General features: G+C 40.9%; 1 protein-coding gene across 11 annotated transcripts in view; it reads right to left on the reverse strand.

The window, feature by feature from the left end:
- The window catches only part of NAV2 (neuron navigator 2), a 332,145-nt gene that overhangs the window by 97,621 nt on the left and 213,705 nt on the right, over window positions 1–20,819 (reverse strand). For all 11 annotated transcript variants that reach the window (XM_003206105.4, XM_010710730.3, XM_010710731.2 and 8 more), the window contains one exon: window positions 18,245–18,402. In XM_003206105.4, coding sequence (XP_003206153.1) covers window positions 18,245–18,402 — 158 coding nt within the window. The remainder of the gene's footprint in view (window positions 1–18,244; window positions 18,403–20,819) is intronic.

Consider the following 20,819-nt stretch of genomic DNA (forward strand, 5'->3'; position numbering starts at 1 on the left):
GCTGTCCGAGTTCAATTCTTAGAAAAACCTCAAGTATAAAAAAATGCAAGAGTAAGGAAAAAGAAATAAATCCAAAGCTCTTTCAGTTATGGGGGAGAGATCCTCATCTACAAAAACTCAGAATAAAACTCCATGTACAAAACCAAAACCAACCGTGTCCTTATGCAATGAACCTAATTTACACCTTACCATGCTTATCATGCAGCTGTAAGAGAAACCGGTGGCAGTAATTGCACAGCTGTGCCCTTCAGAGAGCCCAAATCCTATTTGGTTAGTTACTTTGAGCATTATGCATTCTTAGAAAGAAGTCAGCACAGAGCTTAGAGAAAGCTTGAAAAATCTCACTCACCTACCAGTGGCCACTTCTCCTCTGTAGCTTCTCTCTGCAGAGTTTCCTTTCTGGAGACGTTACTCTCTCAATTATCACAAATATGTTTTCTGTTAAGCTGCTCATGTTTCCAATTAACTTTTGTCATCTGTGTCTGTTCGCCTGCCCAGCAGCCTGCTGGGGATTAACGGCTCTTACCTACATTTCTCTGCCCTCCAGCACTAAAGTAAACTCTGTACGGAGCTGCATTTTTTTAATTCAAAAATCAACAGCGGTTGAGAGCGTGCGTTTTCGGCAGCAGGGGCAGCCCAGTGAATTCAGCCCTGTAAATCATGAACCGCTGCAACCACACGGGGACTGTTTTGCTTCATTTTCAGCTGCACACTGAAGATACGGCTCTGTTAACCTCCCTCCCCTGATCCAAACCAGATCTACTGAGGATTTAAAGCACACGCATCTTCCTGCCTTAATGTAGAATCAGTCTGAGAGACACCTTCGTAATAAATTCAGTCGTTTCACTTAAGGATAAAGTGAAATGGGAATTAATGGCACTTTAAAAAATATTATTGAAGTTGGAACATCTCCAGGACCTGTTATTAACCAATCACTATTATATTGGCTGGTCCTCCTACAGCAAAGAGCCCACGTGGAGATGGAGGGAAGCAATTGTCACTTTACAGACACATGAGGGAAGTATACTGCTTTTACATCACTGTTGGTCTGCTGACTTTAGGGGCATTACTCCTGCCTCAATCCAGCATGGAAGGAAAACCGAGCCGCCCCATGTCTCGAACAGCAGTGCCATCTGGTCCTCCATGTGCTGTGTGAACATGGGCAAGGAACACATCTTCAGGAAAGCCAAGATGCAAGGAGTAATGGGGAAACTGGGGCAATATAAGGCTGATGCATGGGAATCTGTTGATAGATTAATCTACAAAGCAGTGCTGCTTCCTTCACATACGTATGGAGTAGTGGGAGAGGAGCTGCTTGTGCCATCAGGCAGTAGAAGATGGGCAGCAAGAAACCCAACAGAGCATTCTGGAAAGGGAAACCCACACCAGCACTGCCTTCCTCAGAGCAGCACAGCGGTTGCCTGGAAGGGAATGGGAAGTGGTGGGGCATTTGGGAAATGAGTTTCATCCCAACAGCCCCAGTGAGGGCTCCAGTCCTTGGACTTTTAGGAAACAGTCTCACTGGGTCAAATAAAATTACTTATTTCTCCACATCCAAAAGCATTTTTCAAAATTTATTTCCCAAGAAAATCCAGAACTTCTTAGTTTACACCTTCTCTGTGTTTTTGGTGTTTGCTTTTGTTTGAAATTTGGTTTGGCCTTTGCACAGTATGCACTTTCTTTTTCATTTTTCAGAAATAAACACGGACTCACTTTGAGCCCACATCAACACACTTCCAGTGGTGCACGATGATGCATTTCCATTTAGAGACCTGCTCTTCATCTACAGTCATGTCAGAGAAATCAGAATTATGCCAACAATGTTGTTACTGTAATAAACTTAAAAAAAAAAACAACACCACGAATATATGGGGACATTAATGTAATTTTTAGAGTCTCTACCTAACATTTTCCAGGAAGGGAATTCTGTGAGTGCTGAATTCTACACATCTGATACCAAGGAAAAATATTTAGAAACTTCTAAATATACATGCTAAGCTGTTACACTTTGGGAAAGGAAAGGAGATATTTTCTTACACATGTTCTGTGGATTTTGATTTATATTCAGATCAAATACAGTGAAAATGGACATTCAAAGTCCTCAGGCTTTTGCTGCATTCTACCAGAGAAAGTGCAGGAAATAAAAGGTTCACTGTAAAACACAGCCATCAAAAATGGCTTCAGCTTAAGAAAGCTTCAGTCTTTTTCAGATTCTCTGTCTCCTTCTCATAAACAAGTCCACTGGCTCTGTTACTCCTAAGACCAATCTTGGTAAACGAAAAGGATTTTCGCTGCCAGAATGTAGCTTCAAATGCTAGGTTTCCTAATGAAGCAGTAACATCAATATGCGGATAATACATCAGCATGCAGAGGGGAAACTTTTATTCAGCATAGCATAGACCCTTCTTTCATGAAAAAGAGAGCAGGTTTCATGCATTCTATTAATAAGCTTATTATTTCCCATGTGTTCCTTTGTGAGGGAGATAATTTCTTTCTTCAGCAACCTGCATTAGCTAAAACTGACTATAAAAGAAATGTTTTCAAAACCAAGCTACAGCCTACAATAAATAATGATCTCTTTCCCCTTTTCAGAGTCAAATCTTGGCTTGAAATCTATTTTGTTCCTAGTGTTCAGTTAAAAAGATGTTGGTGGTCTAGTTCCAATGCCAATGCGCGCTGTAGCATGGGTAAACCTGATTTCAGCTGCTCCTGTAAAGTCTTAACTGCAAACATATCCATTTGTAATGAGAAAAAGAAGCTGAAATCTTATGATTTAAATCTCCCACCAAAGTCTTTGAGAGCTTACGTTATAATAAGGTCAGGAGAAAATATATGCCATTTCCCATCATTTGTCTTGTACAGTCTAAGCAAGTGTGCTTTCATTTGCTACAAGTGAAAACTTTAAAAAACACTTTCTTTATAGGCATGAAAAGCAGCATAAAGACAAAGGATGTTCTCATACTTATGTCTCCTCAGAAAGGTCAAGAACTTAACACTATTTTTATTCATTTTAGAATGAATAAGCTGTCATTTTTTACTTTGCAGCTATGGGAAAAATAAGTAGTTCTCATGAAGAGAAACACTGCCTAGTAACAGCCCATAGATTAGATAACTGAGTCAAAAGCAAATCTGCAACAGAATTCTAATTTAGGAAGTAAAAGCAGAGCTGCTCTATGACATTACAGTGTCAGAACTGCAGAAAGCACTGTGGCATCTCCATCATTTCCCACCATGGAGAGGAATAAATGGCAAGGGCTGACCTTCCATCCGCACGCCAGAAGACTCTTCTTAAAGCACCACAATTATGAGTCTTACAGAGGAAAGCTTTTTAGCTGAGCTGTCCTCTTCTTCAGTGGTGATTTATCATGCTTAGCAGACCCCTGACATACGGAAACATCTCTGTTTCTGCCAGGAGCCTCCTATAAAAATCGGACTCTTTCCATAGCCCAAAAGAAGAGCAGGTAGAGCAGAACGTTCCTAACAAGAATTCCCTGGCACACAGCCCTTCTACAAAACAAGCTGAACCCCTTGGATCCACAGCAGTATCTATTTCTGTTGTAATGCTGCTCACCCCATAGAATGAAAGCTGCCTACTCTGGCCATAGTGAAAAACAGCCAGAACACGATCTTAAAAGCAGAGACTGCTATATGGTAAAAGTCTGTGTAAGTTGAGAGATGATCAGAGAGGGAACATTTTGCCTTGCCGAGAACAAAAACTTCACCGAGGTGACTCAAGTTGTTTCCTCAACTTCTATCCCCACTGTTTTTTCCCTTAGAGTTGATGAAATTTATTGCAATAGGGGACAAAAATCACCTTTACTCTTTGATATTTCCAATTTTGCCTTTCTCCCATCAGACCTACTTCTTCAGCCTCAGACTGTGTAACTGCACCAGCTGCTCTATGAACTCCCAGCTCGTGGAGGTGTCAGTCACTGAGCTTTCCTGCTTCTGTGTGTTCCCTTTGTTCACGCACAGCTTCAGCACACAGAACAATGTTGTTTACTAGTTGACATCGCCAAGACTTGGGACTTTTGCTGAGGTGAAGGGAAATAAGTTTGGAGCACAAGCAATCCCTGTCTCATTGTCTTGACCTAACTGACACAGACACTTGAATTGCTTGTTGTTTTTGTTTATTACTGTAGCATTTCAAATAGTGCCCAAGAGAGAGGTCAGAGGGACCTCATTATTTCTGCAATCAAATCCAACATTTCTCATAATACGGCTATTCAGTTCAGTAACAAATTCCAGGCAAGGAGTTCCTGAGGATTCTTCCATTGGGCTTTATACACAGGTGTCATGGATGACATGCACATGTCATAGCCCTGATCTGAAGCATTTGCCTTACAGGTAGATAGATATGAAAGATGCCATATACAATTTGTTGGTCTGAGAACTGGGCAGCTGACCTCAAAAGCCAGGACAACATGCAAGTAATGACCAACTTACTGTTTAGTATAGTAATGAAGGGTTGACCAAGGCTTGATGCTCATCAACCTCTGCAGAGGCTGCAGAGGCTCTCTGGCACCAATCATGGGCTCTGTAGGTATAATTGGTTATGGACAAGGACCAGTCAAAAGTCTCAGCAGAGAGAAGCCATAAATGGAAGGGACCAGGGAGGCTGAAATATACTTTTACGTGGGGAGAGAAGGTTTCTACAGGTGTGGCAAAAACATACTGGCACTTACAGAAGTCTGGGACATTGCAATACTCCTGTTTTCTTTCCTATGAGTTAATAGTGAACTTCAGTTTCCACGCTTGTTCCTCTGGCACAATTCACCCAGCAATAAATTTACAGGAAATTATAAATATTTATTTTAAAAGGAAACATCTAGGAACTATAAAGGCCATGAAATCCTGGGCCAGCTCTTCAGCTGGTATGAATTAGTGTGGTTCCACGGTCTCCAGTGCAACTACACAGATGTGCATCGGGCTCCTTCTCAAGGGTTACATTTTACTTCAAAGCTCAAGGGCTCTTTTATCCTAATGAACTGTACAGTTAAGAACATGTCACTGTCTATTTTCTTATGGTTTTTTTTTTTCTTCCAAAAAACTTTACTTAAATACAATTTTTTTGGCCTAAATATTGCTACGGCTTATACCTACTAGAGCAAAGTGGATTTGCAAAGCTCCACCTCACTTGCGACTAAAGACTGTTTAGGTAAAAGAGAACGTATTTTCAAATGCCAAGTTCAGCCAGTTAAGCAGTTGTAGAATTGAGCAAGAACACGATTTGCTGCATACTTATGTCCTGTCCTATAAATGTGCCAAACTGCTTGTTATACACCAAAATCCTGAAGCTGTCCTGTAGGCACGCACCCAATACGAGTACATTGTGAAAGATCACTAAGCTGAGCCAATCTTTTCAAAATGCATTTGGAGAAGTAAAAGGATGCAAGCAATACACTGAGATACACAGATGAGCATTTTGTTTTACACAAAGACTCTCATGGCAGGCACCCCACCACATAAGCCTACGATCTTATGTTTAGAGTAATTTGTGACTCGAAGAAATAGTTTGAATCAATAAGTTCACATTCATCAAAGTTGAATGAAATGTTGTGTAATTTGAAATTGAATGCCTGAACATAAACAACATGCTTCACTTTTAGCCAAGCAAAATCTTGATTTTTTTTTTTCTTTTTTTTCTTAAAGCTACCTGTAAGATTAAATAGACACTGGAAGAAGTTAGGTGCCTTTCATATTATTCCACATATCTCTTCTTCCTTTTTCTCATGCTGTTTTCGTATTTTCTGCTAAGGTACATCAAATTCATTAATGCTATACTACATGTGAAGATAAATAAGTCACACCAGGCATGTGATAAATATCTCCAATGGAAGTTTATATTTAGGAAACTTGCTAGAGTTATTCCAGCATCTGCTTTTTGGTAGTGTATACAGCAAGAATTATAGAAAACACCACGTATACTCTATCCTGTCATTTAAGGCTAAGAATTTCACAGAATCATAGCATCACCAAGGTTGGAAAAGACCTCCAAGAGCATCCAGTCCAACCGTCCACCTGCCACCAATATTTCCCTACTGAACTATGTCTTCTAGTACCACATCTAAACATTTTTTGAACACCTCCAGGGATGGTGACTCAACCACTTCCTTGACTCCTACAAAAGTAAGCATTAGGTTACTTCAATTTTCTAAAGATAAAACTAATAACAGGCTGGATACTAAACAGAAGCCAAAGTAACTGCTACAAAATATTGAACTAGGGGATTTTTTTTAATAAGACTAGATATAATTATCAGTCATGAAGAAAGTGACAATTGCCAAAATAACTGTCAACTTGCAGCTATCTGTTGCATGATACAACTGTTTCGTTCTATAAAATTGCTCTCCAACTTTCTGACATCCTCATGCCATTCACTGATGGGGGCAGCAAGCTCTCCACCTCAAGACCCACATTTATTTTTGATAGCCCAATGCACAGTTAATTTCAGTGCTGGCCAAGCCTGCCTACTGCTCCTCCCTGCCCCATGGAGCTGTATTAACATTCTCTTACATAAGATATCACACATCTGCAGGACTATTCGCAGAAGATATCATTCAAAATGCAAAGTCTTATTATAACAGCTGTTGTTTAAGTTTCTATCGGCTGCTAACTTTACACTGACTTCTTAAACAGAACTGGAGGGTATCACAGGTGGTTTTCAGATTGCTTTCAAGAAAGAGTCTACGCTGAACTCTCTGAAAGGCTCCCCTCTGTTAGCTGAAGAACGTTTCTTAGCATGATAGTAATTGACAGCAGACTCTAAGGAGCATCCAGCACTGCAGCAGTACAGCATGATGTCGACAGCATGGCTTTCCCCAGTGCTTCACAATAAGCTGTGCATGAAGCTGCCTGTGAGGTCCAATCTCAAGGCTTGGCTTTCATTTCATCTCTTCTTGTTCAGTCAGGCAATCCTGCCTAAGAGCTCCCTTTGCTTTACAAGCAAAATGGACTAAACTGCAGAGCACAAATGAACTGATTTACCAGCACTGGGATGGTACTGTTTTCTCCCACTTGCTACAAGAAAATATTTTAATGGTATCTAGATAAAAATCACATTGGCATGGATGGGGAACAATCAAATCAGTCTGTTAAACTTCTTTTTTTTTCCTGATGGACAACAGAAATTGGAAATTAGTTCCCATCAGACTAGGTTGGTCATTAACACACTGGCAATGAAATGTTTCCACTGCAGCTAACAACGTGACCATCGCTGAATAGAAACAGTCAGGGGTTTTATTTGCTTTAAACCTATCACTCCTTATACTATAACAAAGTCAACAAGACTCTCATGGTCATCCAAGTCGTGTGATCATCTTAACCATTACATACCAAAAGCTTTTTCTTTGCCCAGGAAACTAGGAAGGGTAGAAGAGGTGGTGCTGAGCCATGGAATAAGATGACCTTATCGTGCCTTACAAGTGTCAGAACTCTTTTTTCACTGTATTTTTTTCACTCTTATAATACTATTTGGCACAAAGGAGAGAATCTGCTTTTTCTCCCTGTTTATTACTATTAATTTACCAAGACTGGAAAAACCATCCTTGTTCCAGTGAGGAAGACGTGCAACATCAGAATACAAACTGACTGCCCATCCTGTTCTCGATACAGAAGCCAAACCCAGTTATTTGTAACAACAAATACACAATCTGGATTCACGTGCAACTTCAGAAGAGGGTTTGTCCTTCACTTTTGCTTTTAAATGAAAGGTTTTCAATTCAAGAAAACAACTAGGATTATCAGAGTTATCGTTGAACATAATAAGTCAAAGTAATTTCAGCCAAACCTACTACCTCTGCCTGTACATCACCTCTGGATAGCTATTAAATTTTTACTTACTCTACCTAATTTAATCCCTTTCAATGGGTAATCATCCTTGTTCTTAAAACATGCATCTAGACTGCTGTCTGAAATGGACTAGTTTCAAATTCCAAACAAGCAGATACTCATATGCAGCCTACTGAAGTCATAGAGAATTCTTACTAATACAGATCTCACTGACTACAGGTATCTTGTAAGTAACAAGGAAATAACCTTTCTTTTAGGCAAAGAACACAAATTAATATTTTGAATACATAGCTGCAAAGGAAGTTTTCCAAACTTCTAACTATGCATGCAGTACTCTTCTTCTCATTGTTCTGTGTGTGTCCTTTTTTGAAGCTCATTTGAAAGCTGCTGAAAACTTCAGCATTCAAGATGTGACAGGAAAGACAAGAACTCTGAATTTTGATGTCAGTTTGCAAATCTCAGGCTGCTCCTGGTAAGGACAACGAGAGTCTTGCTTTCTGTTTCTAAGCCAGTGTTTTTAAATTGAATCTAAGTAGTTGACCTTATCCAAATCTGTTGCTTTTAAAACGTGTGTGGTACCAAGCTCAACAAAAGCTCCATATCACACAGAAGCAACCCAAAGAGTGTATTCCCAGGTGCTTTCTACATCACACAGAATCACAGAATGGCCCAGGTTGGAAGGGACCTCAAGGATCATGAATCTCCAACCCCCTGCCACAGGCAGGGCCACCAACCTCCACATTTAATACCAGACCAGGCTGCCCAGGGCCCCATCCAACCTGGCCTTGAACACCTCCAGGGACGGGGCATCCACAACCTCTCTGGACAGCTGTTCCAGCACCTCACCACTCTCATAGTAAAGAACTTTCCCCTGACATCCAACCTAAATCTTCCCTCCCTCAACTTAAAATCATTTCCCCTTCTCCTGCAGTTATCTACCCTTTCAAAGAGTTGATTCCCCTCCTGTCTGTAGGCTCCCTTTAGGTACTGAAAGGCTGCACTGAGGTCACCCCACAGCCTTCTCTTCTCCAGGCTGAACAAGTCCAGCTCCCTCAGCCTGTTTTCATAGGGGAGGTGCTCCAGCCCCCTGATCATCTTTGTGGCTCTCCTCTACACCCTCTCCAACAGCTCCCTGTCTTTCTTGTACTGGGGGCTCGAGACCCAGACGCAGTGCTCCACATGGGGTTTCACAGGAGCAGAGTGGAGAGGGACAATCACGTCCTGTCCCTGCTGGCCAGCCCTCTTCTGATGGAGCCCAGGATACCATTTGCTTTCCGAGCTGCAAGAGCACACTGCTGGCTCATGTTCAGTTTTTCATCCATCAGGACCCTCAGGTCCTTCTCTGCAGGGCTGCTCACAAGGACTGCTCCTTCCAGTCTGTATAGATGCCTTGGATTCCTCCGGCCCAAGTGCCAAACCTTGCACTTTGTTGTGTTGAACCTCATTAGGTTCACCTGGGCCCATCCTTTGAGTCTGTTGAGGTCGCTCTGAATGGCATCCCTTCCTTCCACCGTGTCAACCTCACCACTCAGCTTGGTGTCATCAGCAAACTTGCTGAGGGTGCACTCGATGCCATCAGTGTCGTTGATGAAGATGTTAAAGAACACCGGTCCCAAGACCGACCCCTGGGGGGCGCTGCTTGTTACCGGCCTCCACTTGGACACAGAACCATTGATAACCACCCTGTGTCTGCGGCCTGTCACCCAATTTCTTCTCCATCAGGTGGTCCACCCATCCAATCCACATCCCTCCAATTTGGAGATAAGGATGTGGTGGGGGACCATGTCAAAGGCCTTGCTCAAGTGCAGGTAAATGACACTGGTCACCTTTCCCTTGTCCACCAATGCTGTCACTCCATCATAGGAGGCCACCTATGGTCAAGCATGACCTTCCCCTAGTGAAGGCATGCTGGCTGTCTCAGATCACATGCTCATTCCTCATGTGATCAAGCATGTCATCCAGGATGATCTATTCCATGATCTTCCCAGGCACAGAGGTGAGATTCACTGGCCTGTAGTTCCCCGGGTCCTTCTTGCTCCCTTTCTTATAAGTGGGAGTGATGTGACTCTTCCTCCAGTCACCTGGAACCCCACCTGATAGCCACAGCTTTTCAAATATGATGGAGAGCAGCTCAGCAACCATCTCAGCCAGCTCATTCAGAATCCTGGCATGCATGCCATCCTAACTGCAAACATGTAGATTTCACTTTGGAGTGTCATTCCTACTAAAGCTATGGCAGCAGGACAAGGGGAAAGGGCTTTAAACTGGGAGGGGGCAGATTTAGACTAGATATAAGGAAGAAATTCTTCACTGTGAGGGTGGTGAGACATTGGAACAGGTTGCCCAGTGATGTTGTGGATCCCCATCCCTGGAAGCACTCAAGACCAGGCTAGATGGGACTGGGAGCAACCTGGTCTAGTGGGAGGTGTGCTGTGCCCATAGCAGGGGGTTGGAACCGGGTGATCTTAAAGGTCCTGTCCAACCCAAATCATTCTATCAGTCTGCGACAGAATACGTCACATCTCCTTGAACTGCTCTGATAAACCAACTGCCCACATCTGAAGTGCACACACTTGATGTAAAGAACCATGCACCAGCAGAGTAGAGGTTTCCATGCCAGCATTTTACTAACTTGGTTGTCAGCCCTATTTTGATAGCAACAAGTGAAAAAGACATGGGAAAGAAATTCCTTACCTTCCACAGGTGAGGAATTTTCACATCAACAGATCAGAACTGAGTATCAGCAAAGAAAAGGGAAAACATGGAACATTTAAATAAGAAAGATATTTAGACCACGAACAAAATATAAGATTATTCTTACCAGGTGTAGTTATCAGTCCTGAAGCACGCTTCAGTTTTACTTTGCCTTTTATCCCCAACAGAGTGCCTTAAATATGTCACTGACACTGTTTAGTCAATGTGCCATATATTCTTGATGCTCTAAGAAACTAAAATTTTTAAACTGGAATAAGCACAGATTGTAAGAGAGCTATGCAGACCATTTCTTCCAACCTTCAGCTTAAATCAAGACCTCAAATTAGTTTATCCAAGGCAAGTCCTGAATACCTTCAGCAAGACTACCCTGCTTTCCTGGACAACTTTTCGATGATTCATTGTTCCCACAGTGAACAATGTTATTCCTCCTGCCAGATGGAAATTCCCCCAAAGGAACCTGTGCCACTTGCCTCTTGGTCCTTCACCATGCATGCTTGTGAAGACAGCAACTGTGATTACATATGTGCTGCATTCCAAGTTAAAAGGGGTTACAAAAAATAAAAAAAGGAATGTAACATGAGCCACATGCTTCTCTTACTCCCCTCCAAATACACTTTATCCCTACCTGGAAACAGACATGCAGAGCTCAGATTATAGCAGAGTCAGTGAGATCTGAATTCACAACACTCTCATAAGGCTTGCATGGAGTAAGCTTGCAGGAACACTGCTATTAAAACACACATTTACTTCAATCAGTGCACCAACCTGTATGCATATAGTCTTTTTTCCTATTAGTGCCCCAAACCCAACTACTTCACAAATATAAAAAACAAACATTTCCTCTGATCTCATATAGAAATGGTCTAAGTTTGGTAAGTGCTTTTTCCTGCTGATATTTTACCTAAGACTTAATCCAATGCAAGATGTCATTTTTCCCTCAGCCTTCTACTGCCCTCTGCAGGATTATTTTAAATCAATTATTAGGAATAAAGTAGAAAAAGAATCAACCCAAAAGAAAGCATGTAAGCCTACCAAACACACTGCTGCATCACACCACAAACACACCTCAACGACATATCGAGTTGACATCTCTGATAGCTTCATAAACTAAGGACTTTACCAACTCTGGATGCAAACCAGGGAGTAGTAAACAGAATATTTCCATACAATGTCACCACACTCTTGAGACTGCAAAATGCAGATGGACTGCCTAAAGATCAATAATGACAGTGGATACGTGTGCGTGCTCAGTTTCTCAGGAATACCCATCATTTTGTTCAACAGTAGATGGCTTTTAAAGTCTGGCTCAACAATTACCTGAAAACACTGGAATAGTTTAATACATCAACTAATAATCTTGCTGAGATAGATTAACAGATTAAATCCACCATATCAAGCTCTTTCTTGAAGTTGCATGCTTCAATTTTTAACTTTCATTCTTGATACCACCTCAAACACAGTTCTGCTCCTTCCTGCCATGGACAAAAAATAGGTTTTTTAATTCTAAACTGCACAAACAAATGGAAGTTTGGGGCATTTCTAATTTGGTAACCATTTTAGACAATTAAAAGGATATGGAAATGTGGAGCTTCAAGATAACTAACAACAAAAAATTCACATACTGACATAGAAATGTCAAGCTCATGTGACAGTTTACATTCCTTACAAACATTCTGGACATGCGTTCAGCGACGGACTTGGCAGGTGGCTGATGCTCTTCATGCTGTATTATATTTTGTGATGTTAAAGGACATTAAAGAATAAAAGTAATCCAATGGTATACTTACACATGCATGGGCCAAATAACTTTAGACTGTACAGAAGTGAATTAAGAGGCCCTAATAGATATGAAGAGATTATGATGACATCTGAAACCACAAGCCTGTATGGCTCATTACTTCCCCGTGATCTAAAAATGCAATTAGAATCTAATGGTATTTTTCTTTTTGTAAGAATAAAAGCTTTTAACAGCAATTGCAGTAGTCTTCTACACAGTGCTTTAATGTAGAAGACTACTGCAATTATAAACAGCTAATCACTGAAAAGAAAAACATTTACCATGGCATGCTACCATTTTATGGTGTGAGGAATATGGACACTGAAATTCCCAGGAGCATAAAAGAAAATTTCCATACAAACCTTGTAGCTAACTCCAAAAAGCAAGAGCTATCATATCCTAACCTCCAAAAAGGTGTCCATACAAGTGAAATGGGTGTCTACGTCATCCTTCTTAGCAAAGAATCCTGGACAGCAACAATCAGCCTATCTTGACTCCAAGGTCTGTAATATGTCTTTGGAAAAGAAAACAAGCCCACACCTTCCACGTGAGTTACAGGAAACTATTTCATAAATCACTGAAAGTTATGTCTTTCAGCAAATCTGTATTCTAAGAGTTTTAGTGTACTGTAAGCATCCACCGATTTTTTGCTTTCATTTTAGAATGCCTTACTTGATCTTTCCAGATATGGCACATTTCCAGAAATGAACAGCTAAAGGTTCAGAAAGACTGATTTAACGCTGCAAGATTTCAACAGCTTTCAAAACAAAATAAAATAAAATCACACTGCCTCCCTCTCATTTAACATGCATAAAATCTAAGCACCCACTGTCAGTAGCTGTCAAATAGTACTGCAGCTCAAGAAAAAGACTAGATTTTACAGTTCTACTGCATGGACAAGCCATGGCAGTTACATCTAGTCATGTCACAAAATTCTCATCTGGATTAATTGTTGCTTGTAAGACAAAGCTCAGCTGAGTTTGTAGAGATAACTCCCAACAAAGGTTTGGCTGAACTGCAATATTTCAAAAAGTCTGCTACATACAGAATTTCCCATGGCTGCTGCTCTCTTCTGAAAAGAAAGAAGCGAAAAAAGTGCTTTTGATAAACATGCAATAGCCACACTGGCCTGTGCACTCCTGGATGAAGGACAGGCCCACGGTTCTCACCAATCCTTCTGTTTCCACCCTCTTCCCGGAAAGCGTGTTCTAGAGGTGTTCAAGGCCAGGTTGGATGGGCCCTGGGCAGCCTGGTCTAGAATTAAATGTGGAGGCTGGTGGCCCTGCATGTGGCAGAGGGGTTGGAAATTCATGATCCTTGAGGTCCCTTCCAACCCTGGCCATTCTGTGATTCTGTGAAGCAGCCCCAGTACACCAGCTGCTTCCTCCACTGTGCTCAAAGCTGAGGACAGATGACTTCAGAAGCACGCAGGGAGCAACATGCAGCTTTATTCCAGCACTTCACACCCTGATTTCCTTCAGCGTTTGCAAATGTCATCTGGCAAAATCAATTCAATTCCTCATGCGCAGCATGAGCAAAGCCCTGCAACATTTCTTGTCTTTATGATAGAACATCTGTCTTTTATCTCTATTCATTTGCTAAGTTTACACACGTTACCTCAACATACATCCAAAAATTTATCTTTATAGAATGATCTAAAAGTTTTAAATGTTACATAAATCCTTTCCCCGAGAAAGTCTCATCATTAGTTGACTAATGGAATTTGAAAATAACAAAACATCTAGGTTATTTGTTTTCCAGTAGCTAGCTATTCCTCCATGCTCCTTTCACTGTCCTTTTCATTTCTGCTGTATTCTGTTCCAATTAATGCACTTTTGCTGCCATGAGATGCAGAAGATTGAACTAATAAGACAGTTCACACTTGGAAGAAAAGGCCACAGATGAATGAAAGCTGCAAATTACATCCTACAGTAATCGGTAAGAGCTGATTCAAATGTAAACAGCAAAGGCAACCTTCTATCAGGAAGTGATGGCTCATGCCAAAGCAGCCTGCCAAACCAGGCAAATTTCTTTTCCTCCTATTTCCTCCTCCAAAAACACAGAGCTACTACTGAGTAAAGGGATCAGATTTACCAGAAGAGAGCTGACTGACACACAACATGGTGATATGAGTCTTATTTCCTTAGGCAAAATTCAGGATATGGGTCAGAAAGCTTGAATTGTCTCAGCAGTTTGACAATAAACTTGTCTGGCAACGTTACAATTAACGTAAAATAAGCCAAACATTTGTCAGGCCAACTGGTTTTGTTTCTCATGGATGCAAACCAACTTTGTGTCATGATTATATTTTTAAGTAAAGTTCAACTTGCATAAGGCCCTCTTTCTTATTTTTCTTTTTCTCCCTTCTCCTCAAGACCACAATTTATTACTGGCTTTATGGATTTATGACTCAGAACCAAAGTTCTGAGTATTTAATGCAACATACGCAGGCCATCAACCTTGGAAAAAATCAAACAAACCCATACTTACCTCCTCCCCGCCCCCCTCCAAAAAACCCACATTTTTTTTCTTTCAGGCATTTGCAACACTCACAGAAGCAGATTACTTTGCATGCTTCTTCAGTAACAATTTTATCTTTCTGAAGAGATGGATTACAATGAGGGTGAGTGTTGGCAGAACTACCTGCCTAAAAGCAGTTGACAGACAAGCTGACAAATCTGCACGTGAGAGAGAGGGGAACAAGGCAGAACACCAGTACGAAGATTTTTCTCTGAAACTGAAGAAAGTCAAGACTGAACCCAGTACTTGGCTTCCCTTATTTAGTAATCTTAGCAAACTGAGAGAAAGTCAAGAGAGTTCAAGTTATCTCTTGAGCACAGCTGTAACTTGCCAGCTTGCTCTTTTAACTGAATGCCAAATGTAATTCAGTTATGCTTATGTCACAGTTAAATCATTGCTGTTTACAGGTAAGGAAGGTACTCAGTACCTTCCAAAACAGTAACTCTGGATTCACCAAGTAGGATGGTGCTACTTCATTAGCCTGTTTTTGGTTATTGCCGTGAAAGTAATTTTCTTCCCATACAAAGTCTGATCAGAGTGATTGAAAATGTCCTTGGAGGATCTCTTGAGTAGGATTTGTAGTGCACTCTCCTCTGCTGGAAAAGCAATGCTGCTGGTGCTAGATGGACAATTAATTCAGTGCTGGTTCAGGGGTGTGCATGTACTCCAAGATTCTTCCTTCTGGAAACAGTGAAGCACTGGCACAGGTTGCCCAGGCAGGTGGTGGATGCCCTGGCCCTGCAGGCACCCAAGGTCAGGCTGGACGAGGCTCTGAGCACCTGATGGAGACATGGGTGTCTCTGTTCATTGCAGGGGAAAGGAGCTAGATGGCCTTTAAGGGTCCCTTCCAACCCAAATGATTCTATCATTCCATGATGCTCAAGACTTCAGTGACACCATTACAAGAATGAGATTCGGATTGTAATTGCTACTTAAGATAATACTCCAAAATCTAAATGCATTTAGACACAGGACATGAGGTTCTAGAGAAGAAAAATACAATTTCCTCCAAAGAAACAAGCATGAAGACCACAGGCATTACCGTTACTAGAAGTGATGCGTGTATAACAAGGAGATTTGAGTCTCAAGGGCATTCTGCCAAGTCACTGCAAGAAGACACAACTGGAATACAATATTGATCCATCCGTGTAAGTGCAATGACTTCGTTTAGGGTACTGAATTAGCTGCCAGACTAAGCCAATGATTTGACTCTAGCAGACTACAACAATTTGCTCTGTTTTCACCAGTCATATCCACCACCACTCTGCTGGAAAATTCTGCATTACAGAGCTCAGAGCTACAAACTCAAGGTAATGAATGCTGTCAGATCATTTACTTACTGAATGGACACAAAGTCAGTAAATGCCATTGAAAAAATGACATAGTGCCATACAGCACGGTACTTGGTATTTGCATTTCCAATGGAAACACAGCTTCTTCGCAACATTTATGAAGATATATCATGTTCCTGCCTTCAAATATGCTGCATGATTCTTGAAATTAAATTTAAATTGTGTATTTTAAGCACCCCTGACAACAGTGGAGGAAAGCAAAACAAATGGAGCTATTTACCATATAAAAATATTGAAGAAATCTTCAGTGGTCATTTTCCATTCCTGTAAAGCTACTCATCAAAATGTCTTATTTTTGGATTAATTTTCTACTCTCCCTTGTCTGTGCCTGGCAAAAAATGAGAAAGCCTGTTTCACCACTGCCAGTTCTTCCTGAAGCTATTCATTGTGCATACCTTCAGGACATCAAGTCACAACCTCACTTCTAGTAAGGAAGGATTACCCCTTTTACAGCATTCAAGAACCAAGTGTCTTCCTGCTGAAAGGATAATCCCTAAAACAGAGCAAGTTTTCAGGCGCCCCAACCCTCCTCTGCTATTTAGACCCCACCACATGGTGACTTTTCCTGGTCTTTGACTGTCACATCAGGCTGTGCAGTTCAGAGCAACAGAGGCTCAGAGGTACTGTTATAGACTTACACACAAAATTAAATCCCTGCTTATAACTGACATTTCCATACGTTTTCAACTATCCACCTAGCACCACTATTTCCCCACTAAACCATGTCCCTTAGTACAAATGATACCACAGCATTCTGCAAGGACACACAACTTATAATCTGGTTTCAAGACTGAGAGATTACTACGTTTAACTGAAATCAGACAGACAGAGCAGTAAATCTTAAAAGAAGGCACAACAGCAACAAAAAGACATTTCAAAGTTGTAAATACTGTAAAGCAATGGGGCTTGTGGAGTCACTTGTATGAAGGAAGAGTTATTGGGGATAAAAATGAGGTAAGTGGCACTGCTCTCAGCTATCATAGCATTTTCTTGTGAGAGGGGTAGTTAGGACAATGATAGGGCCAGTATGTTAAGCAAGAGAAAAAGATTAGACATAGTGTGAGGATCTACAGAATCCAAGAGAAAGCCTGTTCACATTGTTTTGAACAACTTTACAATCTGAATTTCTACGAACTGTCAAATGTAATGTTGCCAAAGAGCAAAGCTACTGTTATTTACTTATCACAGTAAATAAAACCAATTAACTGCTTTTTTCTACATCTCACAGCGGAGGAGAACTAAATTTGAATGGCAATATAAAGAATGTCCAGGCAAATATTCCTGCTTTTTTGATTTCAGGAGTAGTGAATTTCATAAACTAAAGACCTGGCAGAAGAATCTCTCTGTATGACAAGTTACCTAGAAAAATACAATGGATGGTGAAAGCTTAAAAGTGATCTAATTGTCTGTACTGGAGTCAACAATTTTTCTTAAACCTCATTTCTGTTTTTGAAATACCGTCAGTGCTCTGTTCCTTATTATAGTTCCAAAGAGGCTGATCAAGAATATATGAAATTACTAAAATGATTCCCATTAACTTAAATTAGATTGAGATTGAAATCCAAGCAAGATTTTCACCAGGTAGTAACAGAAGCCAGCTCTAATGCAAGAATGAGTTCCCCTTTCAAAGCATGCTTTAACTAAATGTATTCTGGGGAGAAGTCAAATTTGCACACTAAGATTTCATGGCTGGTAGTATTTTACCTGTTTTTACCCAACTTCTAATCATTCTTATTACAGATAAGTTTGTATACGAGAAATGATCAGTCATCCATAACATAACTGGCATGTGTGTTCTTACGTACTGTCTACCGTGAGTATGATATCCTGTACCCAGTGTAATCACAATAAAAATTTACTAGCCTCAATCACAAAGAAACTAAAAACTGACTTGGAGAATGAATCATTCAATTTAAAAGTGGGTGAGAAGAGTAAACATCAAGGAAAAGCACTGCAAGGAGCAGTGTTTGCAAAGAGCCACTTAACACTGCGAGATAATCTCACATCTCAAGTTTCATAGTGAATCCAACTTCCCCTGAATAAAACCACCATTCAGAAAACTAAGGATGCAAAAATTACAAGCACTTACCTTTTTCATTGCAACTTGTGGGTGCTGGAAGAAGAACTCCAGGCTTGGACTTGTCATAATTGTTAAAGCTCTGGCTGCGGCGATTGTTGGTACTGATAGAACCACGAGTTTTTGTCTCACTGCCTGCAGTGGACACCCTTGTGGTTGGGCCTGGGAGCCTGACAAAAGAATTACAGTAAGATTAGATATATGAAAAAGCACCTCGAGAAAGAAACTATGGAATATCATGCCTAAGACGAAAAGGATCAACATCACAAACATATATTTTTAAGGTCTTTGTCCTTATGAGAGAAAAAATGGAAAAATCATCTGAGATGAAAAATAAATCACAAACAAGCTACAATCTGAATTGCCTTATATTAAAAAAAGGAAAAAAAAAGAAAAAAACAAGATTGTTAATCAGATAGTTTAACAGTTTTCCATGTGAGGTTTCAGCTCAAAAAAACTTCAGGATGCAGTTTGAAATTCCTGTCTAAGCTGACTAATAGCAGATTTGGCAAATGGAAGAGTTGTTTCTAATGGACTCAACAGAGAATACACTAAGCTGCCTCCCCTCAGTAAGGTGATACAATCAGACCCTCTCTATATATCTTTTGCTTGCTCCATTAATGGTCACTTGCCATAAATCTTGTGAATCAAAAAAATTCAGTGCAGTAATAATACCAGTGTAAGGTTAACACTAAATGAGACATTACTGCTCTTAAACCAGATTGTTGAGCAGAGATACGCTTATTTTGGATGTAACGTGGGGAAATACATTATATCTGTGCTCAGTGGCCAGCCCAGCAAAATATTAACTGGCTCTCATTTGCGCCCATTAAATCACACAAAATGTAAGTCCCCACTCTTAGGGCAACCACATCAGTGAGCAGGTATAAGTTTCTGCTTTAAATGGATAGAGGATGGCAGCAAGCTGTTTCAGGGATGGATTTTCCAGCGTTTCCTTAATGTAGCCCATACCAAAAAGATTTAGATGTTTACCTAGAAAAAAGGTAGTTAGGATTCTGGAATTAGCAGACAGAAAAGGATACTTGTTTCACATTTTTCAGGCAAAAAGGGAAGGGGTAGAATTTTCTAAAAGTCTGACAATTGGGAAAGCCACAGGCATTGCATCTCAAAACAACCTGTATGCTTGAGTTCTTCAAAGTGAATGTTAATATACACAGCTTGTGGGTCTGCACTGTGTTTTGCGTGCTCACAAGAACGTACTTCTATGTTCCAAGAAGATGCAACACTGAAAATTGAAAGGCTTGCTGGTTTCTCAATATCCATTCTTAAGAGAATTAAGAGAACAACTCATTTTAAAAAGCAACACCATCACATTATAGACTAAAAGATAGGACCAGTTCATGGCATATAAAGAAGCAGTGAAAGGGTCTTCTTTGTGCTCTCTTTTTATTTTCTGTAAGGTAGAATCTCCCTAAAACTGATCTGTATGAAATACAAAAGTCATTTTAACTTAACGTGTGCTGATAGTAGGCTGCAATGAAGAAGTCCCAGTTGTCAGAGGGAGGAGATGCAGCAGATCAAATCCCTGCTGTGCCTATGGGGGTAGGGGGTTTGGGGGGAAGAAGCCAGAAAGGAGACTGGCAGAGCTTCCAAAATTAACTGGCTTCTTAGAGTCCAGTGAAGAAATAGGAAATAAGAAAAGAAACACGAAGGAAAGTACAGAAATGTCAGCAGCTGCATGCACATGCTTTCAAAGCTCAAAATGGGGTAAAACATAAGGGCATCATTCCAATTCAAAGCAAAAAAAATCTTTTACAAACTCAAAGCACCACAGACCTGGCACAGCGTATCATGGTTCTGAGGTTTATTTGGCTGAAGACTTTAGGACAAACCCTCCATTTAGTCAGGAAGAGCAGCCTTTTCCAACACTGGGGTGTGCTAGGAAGTTGTCCTCGGCTGTACAAGTTGCAGCATGGTACCAAGGAGAACACCCCAGGGATGCTCCATTCTGCACACAGACCACATGGAAGGAGCAGCGGTGGGGAAGGGAAGGAGCAACCTCATCATGGCTGCCAGGCTCTTCCTGAATGCTTGGAAGGCAATTCATTAAGAGTTTGTTTTGCTGAGCAGGAAATGAGTTACAAACACACAAGATATCTCAGCTTTGGCTTTTCAGAAGGACAAAATGCTACGGGCAGGGGCGAGTGGGGCAGCAAGGCCTGCAGGCTGGCAGGGCCTGTGCCAGGCACCCACACAGGTTTTGCGAATCTGTCATATTTTAAAGGAATTAAAGATGCCTGAACTGTGTGAGCACTCAGCATGTGGCAAGTTGGTTAGACAATAATGTCATTGCCATTAAAAACACACGGAGAATGAAAAACATGAGAGTTAACAACAACTCTTGAGGAAGATATTTCTCTCACATTTTTCTCTGTAGAAACGGAGTGCTTTTAGCACATATTTTTGGTGTTTGGCCAAGACATTTCGCAGCAACATCTGTGAAATCTAAAGCAAAATCTAGGTGCAGGGTGATGCTTCCAGCTTCTTGCTACTAGAAAAAGGTACTGAGCCCAGGCCATAACTGCAACCCAGAAAGAAGCACAGAATGATAGAATGGTTTGGGTGG

This window comes from Meleagris gallopavo, chromosome 5, assembly GCF_000146605.3.
Source record: "Meleagris gallopavo isolate NT-WF06-2002-E0010 breed Aviagen turkey brand Nicholas breeding stock chromosome 5, Turkey_5.1, whole genome shotgun sequence".
Lineage (NCBI taxonomy): Eukaryota > Metazoa > Chordata > Aves > Galliformes > Phasianidae > Meleagris > Meleagris gallopavo.